At 45.8% G+C, this 6,766-nt stretch overlaps 1 protein-coding gene across 1 annotated transcript; it reads left to right on the top strand.

Moving 5' to 3' along the window:
* Positions 1-4,622: 4,622 nt before the first annotated feature.
* On the top strand, positions 4,623-6,186 carry LOC146722129 (uncharacterized). Its single transcript, XM_085485399.1, has 3 exons — positions 4,623-4,739; positions 4,928-5,499; positions 5,964-6,186. The coding sequence occupies exons 1-3, from the start codon at positions 4,623-4,625 to the stop codon at positions 6,184-6,186; spliced, it is 912 nt and encodes a 303-aa protein (XP_085341525.1).
* The last annotated feature ends 580 nt before the right edge of the window (positions 6,187-6,766 follow it).

The following is a 6,766-nucleotide window of genomic DNA, read 5'->3' as shown; positions in this document are numbered from 1 at the left end:
GAGTTCGTCGTTGTTATTATTTTTAATGTTGAAAATGTCCTCGTATTTAGGATCGGCCTGATACTCCACTCCGAGGAATTGAGAATATTCCTCGGTCGCTAATTCACGATAAAGTCGGTTTAGTTTTCGTAATTGATTCTTCCTTCCCGCGCGTCGCGTCTTAGGCATATTGAATTTGATGCATCCTCTGAATGATTACTCAAATAAGGAGGCTTGATATGCGGCGGACATCACTATCAGTTCCTTATTTTGGCAAATGCTGAGAATATTAATTCTAACTGTGATGAGCGGTGGTCCGCTCCAGACACAGTTTGAATTGTTCCGAATTCAAACGCCGTATGACACATTTAAACGCTATCGTATTTTATCACGGGAGTGGAAGTTTTGAAGAGTACTGAACACTAGTTTTCACACATGAATACACTGATTTATTCGTATTGTAGTACAGAATTCGAGACTAAAACTTAGAATTAGAATTTAGACTTAGACTTAGAATTTAGAGTTAGAATATTATATTTAGAATTAGAATTTTAGAATTAGAGTTAGGATTTAGAATTTGGAGCTAGAATTTAGGAGTGCGACTGTACTGTTCGGTGTCGCGCAGAGAACTGCCGAAATTCGGGACTGCTCTGAGGTCCTTCGTTTCGGCGACTCGGGCCTGCGGTGGCCTGGAGAGGGGGAACTCTCCGGAGTAGGGGCTCTCACCGTGGTGGGAGATCCTAGGCGCTACGAAGCGCCACGCTTAGTCTCTAGGCGGAGTTAAGCGTCATGGCCGGCTTTGGCGCGCTTTTCAAATGATGTTTGATAGTTTTAGGATTTATTCCTTATAAATGGAAAAAAATTTACATACCCGGACATAGTAATAAAGCCGGACGTGACATTTCCCATAATTCCGGCCCAAATATTTAATTTCCATCGAACTTGGAAACTTCTTTCTCTGATTAAGAAAGGATTTTCTTCTGTCCAGTAATGCATATTGTGTGCGTTGAACAATCCCTCTCGAGTAAATAGAGATTCGTCGGAAAATAAAATTTGGGTACAGAATGTATCATCCCTGTTGTTCTCGAATAACAACCACCGACAAAATTCGAGATGACGTTCAGCGTCACCTTCTCGAAGATTTTGCACCAACGAAAAATGGTACGGATGCATATTTTCGTTTTTTAAAACGCGATGGACCGTGTATCTTGAAACATTCATTTGCCGTGAAATCGAACGAACGCTTCTTCTCGGATCTTCTTCGATTCTTCGTATAACTTCTTCTTCAATGCGAATCATTCGCCTATTTTAATGTTTATTTTAATGCCTGAATATAGGTAAAACAATGTAGCGTTTAAAAATAGTTGCTTGAATATAACGTATTGCATTTTAACGCTATCTTCATAAATGTTTGTTACTGTTTATATCGATATATTCAGGCATTAAAATAACCATTAAAATGGAGTACACAAACGACAAATATTGCGATATGTTAATGGTTCTTGGTCAATGCAACAATCAAGCTGCCGTTGCTGCTAGACGATATTCTGAAATTTATCCACATAGACGTCACCCAGATGCAAAAGTAATTAGAAGAGTCGAGACTCGATTACGCGAAACAGGCAGCGTAATCATTCATCGCCCAGATGCTGGACGTGGCCAAAATAGGCGAATGATTCGCATTGAAGAAGAAATTATACGAAGAATCGAAGAAGATCCGAGAAGAAGCGTTCGTTCGATTTCACGGCAAATGAATGTTTCAAGATACACGGTCCATCGCGTTTTAAAAAACGAAAATATGCATCCGTACCATTTTTCGTTGGTGCAAAATCTTCGAGAAGGTGACGCTGAACGTCGTCTCGAATTTTGTCGGTGGTTGTTATTCGAGAACAACAGGGATGATACATTCTGTACCCGAATTTTATTTTCCGACGAATCTCTATTTACTCGAGAGGGATTGTTCAACGCACACAATATGCATTACTGGACAGAAGAAAATCCTTTCTTAATCAGAGAAAGAAGTTTCCAAGTTCGATGGAAATTAAATATTTGGGCCGGAATTATGGAAAACGAAATATTTGGACCCTGTATTCTTCCAAACAGAGTAAGAGGCAATGATTAAGCAGATTTTTTAAGAGATAATTTGCCAGATCTCTTGGAGGAGTTGCCGTTACATATACGTCAAAATATGTGGTTTTAACACGATGGAGCACCACCTCACAATACTAAACGTGTGAGACAATATTTGGATGCACACTTTCAAAATTCTTGGATTGGAAGAGGTGGACCTGTTGCATGGCCAGCAAGATCCCCTGATCTAAACCCATTAGATTTCTTTCTATGGGGTTACGTAAAAAGTTTTATTTACCAAGATCCTGTGGAAACATTGGAAGAATTAGAAGAAAAACTTCACTGTGCAGTAGGCAGCATTATACCGGAAATGCTTCAACTTACACAACAAAGTTTGATCCACAGAGCCAATGCTTGTATACAAATGGGAGGCTTGCATTTCGAACATATCTTATAATTTTAAATTACATCTACAAAATTTTCGAGGCATAAATCAGCCCTTTTCAGGGCTACACACACACACACACACACACACACACGCACACACACGCACGCACACACGCATGCACGCACGCACGCACGCACGCACACACACACACACACACGCGAGGTACAAAGTCCGACCGTGCAACCTCCTTGTGGTGTACCTTGGGGTACGCTAAGGCCGGCGGCACAATAATTAATATTTTTGTAAAACACATTTTAACGACATAAACTAAATTTTTGCACAATTTTGTGTATGATAGTTAAAAGGTATTCCTAAACTTCAAGAATAGTTTACTAATTAAATAAGCGCGTAATTCTTAAATGCCGAAAAATTAATCATAATATTAATTTAATTTATTTTGTAATAGTGATTATAAGGATAAAGTAAAATATTTGAGTTAAGTTATTATAAAAACTAATTTTCTCTCTCCATTTTTGTCACAATAAATAAATAGAAAAGATTTGTCCAATGTTCCTAAAGAGGAAGGTACAAGATCTGACGAATGCACTGACATTCGACGTCCAACGTTCGGAGAAGGCAACTTCCCCAATAGAGGCAGCTCCAAGAAGGGACACGAGCCAAAAAGCCCAGCCCCGACCTGGCAAAGTAGAGGAATCTGAAATTAGACTCGATAAGAGGAACCGAAGCAGAAGTAATAGTGCCGGAGTTAGATCGATCGTCTCTGCTAACATTGAGGGGGAAACGGTCATGAGACCTCCATTACAGAGCGTTTCAAAACCTATCCCTGCTGTGGAGAAGAGTGGATTGCGAACCATGACGGATCGTGATCGCAGTTTGGATGCGGAATTGTCCAGACAAATAGTGGAGCTCCAAACTAGAAGGCGCGAGCTTAGGCAAGCACCTAGGGGCGATCCTGGTTTGTCCCGGCCACCGAGTCCATCTCGAGGGATCCCTCGAGTGGTCGGAAACGTCCAGATTGCCCCTCCCTTGACCACAGAGAAGTTTCCATCCCTGCCTTCCCCCATGGACCGGCGGGAAGAAACGGAAGATATGGAATGGACAGCAGTAACTGGTAAAAAGCAGAAGAAACTGCTACGGAAGAGTGCTAAACAACAACAGCCACAACAGCAACAACAACCACGCGTGGAGCAGCAACAACAGCAGCAGCAGCAGCCGCAAAGACAGCAGTTGGTGGCAGATCCTAGCAATGCGAGGAATAACATAAAGATGGAAGGTAATGGTAGACCAGCCGCAAAAAAAAGGAGACCGCCAAAGACAGCGGCAGTGGCGATTAAGGGAACTGCGGAGGGATTCTCTTACGCGACAGCATTAAAGAAGCTAAGGGATGAAATCAAGCTGCCGGATTTGGAAATAGAAAAGACGACAGTCAGGCATGCTGCAAGCGGAGGAATAATAATTGAGGTTCCAGGGAAGGATAAGGCCGCCAAGGCTGAATTACTTAAAGAGGTTCGCGATATCCTGGGTGATACTGCTACGGTTACACGACCAGTTATCAAAGGAGAAGTTCGCTTAATCGGCATCGATGATTCGGTGGCATCGGATGAAGTAGCAGATGTAATAGCTGCGACAGGTGGATGTGCACCAAGTGAAGTGAAAGTCGGGGTTATAAGGCCTATGACAAACGGGCTGTTTACAGTATGGGCGCAATGCCCTCTGGGGGCGGCAAATAAAGCCTTGCAGACAGGCAAGATAAAGATAGGCTGAACGGTGGCGCGCATAGAAATGCTGAAGGCCAGACCCATTCAGTGTTTTAAATGCTGGGGTCATGGCCATTTACGAACCAAGTGCACGTCCACTATAGACAGGAGTCGTACTTGTTACAGATGCGGAACAGATGGGCACCCAGCTTTAACGTGCACGAACCCGGTTCGCTGTATTCTGTGCGCGGATCAGGGGAAGGATTCTAATCATCGGATCGGTACAGCGCTGTGTAGAGCTGATTTCGTAAAAAGCACGCAACCTCAACAGTCTTCGGAGCCTATGGAGATTGGAGAACCGGGACAGAGGCCCGAGGAGGTAGCAGCCACAGATGCATAACGTCTTACGGTGCAACTTGGCACGCAGCTGGTCAGCTCAACAACTACTCGGCCAGCACATGATAGAGATGGACATTGCAATATGTGCAATTTCGGAACCACGGAGTATACCCGAAAATCCATATTGGTTTGGAAGCAGTAACGGGCTGGCAGCGATACACTGGAGAGCGTCGAGGGAGACCCAGGTGTGTTCGCTAATATATAGAGCTCAAGACTTTGTGGTAGCCAAACACGGTGGCATAAATGTTATCGCGTGCTATATATATCACCCAATTGTGACAGTAAGAATTTCCTCACATTTTTGGACGAACTTGGAGTAGCCGTGAGACTGCTAAAGGGGAAGACTCTCATCTGTGGGGATTTTAACTCGAAGTCTTCTCAGTGGGGCTCTCCCCACACGGATAGGCGATTAGTGTGCGAGTGGGCGGCGGAACACGATCTTCGCCTAATCAACACTGGCAACACGCCCACCTGCGTCAGACCACAAGGATGGTCAATTATAGACCTGACGTGGTCTACCGCGAACATCAGCAATCGTATACACGAATGGAAGGTTCTGAGTGGGGTTGAATCGCTCTCGGACAACCAGTACATAAGCATGAAAATGGGTCGAGGTTCTGCTGGTGGAAAGGCTCCCAGAAATAACAAAGGGAGATATAGACACCCAAGGTGGAATTGGGCCAAAATGGATGAGGAGATGTTCAGCGCCGTTATTAACTGGAACAGCGCAGACCCTCCGGGAGAAGAGTACTCAGCGGACCGAAGAGCACGATGGATCAAACGGGTCATCCATGACGCAAGCGACGCAGCCACCACTAGAGTGAAGAAGAGACCATCAAGGAAACAAGCCTACTGGTGGAAGCCTGAAATAGAGGGACTTCGTAAGACATCGATAATGACACGACGTGGAAAATCAGGCACAATCCTGACGGGGGGCGATGGCTCGTCGGGGGGCGATGGCTCGAGCGGGAGCTCTCGAGCCATGGCCCCGCCCCCCAAACTCTTTGGGAGGGCGCGGCGTGGGGCAGGTGTTCGCCCCGCGCCGCAACCGCGAGGGAACCGCACAGTCATTGACTGTGCAGTCGGGGAGGGGTCTCGGCCGCAAGGTCGAGGCAGCTCTCCGGAGACGGCTTGGCGGGGGGACGGCGAGACGGCATGGGATCCAGCATCCTCGCCGTCCCCTATCCAACGCCCGGGAAGAACACCCGCTGGGGTTTTAGTGAGGTAGGTCTTGGGCCCCCTGGTCGAACCATTCGTGGCTCGATCAAGGGAAACAAGGAGTCCCACATAACCTGCACCCCTACCCGAGGGTGCGCGGTACCATGACGGTTTCCCCAGCGTCACAAAAAAAAAAAAAAAAAAAGGCACGATCCTGAGGAACGCATATACCAACTTTGGACGGATCATAGGCGGAAGCTGAGATTCGAAATTAATAAGGCAAAACAAGCGGCGTGGCAAGAGCTGTTAGACACCATTGAATCGGACCCGTGGGGCATGCCCTATAAGCTGGTGCTGGGGAAACTTCGAACAGCTGCCTCAAGTCTGACGGAGACGCTGGACGGAGAGGTCCTTGACCTGTTAATAGAAGCTCTATTCCCACATGGAGGCGAGGTCAATCCAGCGTTGCTGTAGCAGGAATGGCAATGGAAAGAAGAATGGGCCATCGCTTACCATGAGGTAGCGAGAGTTATAAAGGAGAAAGCGGGCAACAATACCGCCCCTGGTCCTGATGGGATCAAAATGAAGATCTTTGGGAAATTACCCAAAGACACGATAGTACATCTAACGGTGTGCTATAATCAATGTCTAAAGGAGGGCACTTTTCCGAAAGAGTGGAAGAAAGCCCTACTAGTTTTGATCCCCAAAGGAGGAGGAAATTCAGAGGAAGAACTGCCCAAGGTAAGACCCTCTCAACAAAATGGGCAAGATTATGGAGAAGATTCTCGTGGAGAGACTCAACCAATGGATGGACGAAAACCCTGACTTCTCCCTATCGGAGAACCAGTATGGATTCCGTGCAGGTAGAAGCACATGTGATGCCCTGATGTATGTGCAATCGATCATAATGGAGGCAAGGGATGAGGGTGAATTCACTATTGCGATCAGCATTGATATACGCAATGCGTTCAACTCGCTACCTTGGAAGACAATTAGAGAGGCCCTTCAGCGTAGGTGTTTTCCAGAATACCTACGTAGGATTATAGACAGTTAT

The sequence above is a fragment of the Nylanderia fulva genome, unplaced genomic scaffold, assembly GCF_048542155.1.
Source record: "Nylanderia fulva isolate GAGA-0341 unplaced genomic scaffold, ASM4854215v1 Scaffold365, whole genome shotgun sequence".
NCBI classification, from domain to species: domain Eukaryota; kingdom Metazoa; phylum Arthropoda; class Insecta; order Hymenoptera; family Formicidae; genus Nylanderia; species Nylanderia fulva.
This window is presented reverse-complemented; position numbering and strand designations above follow the sequence as displayed.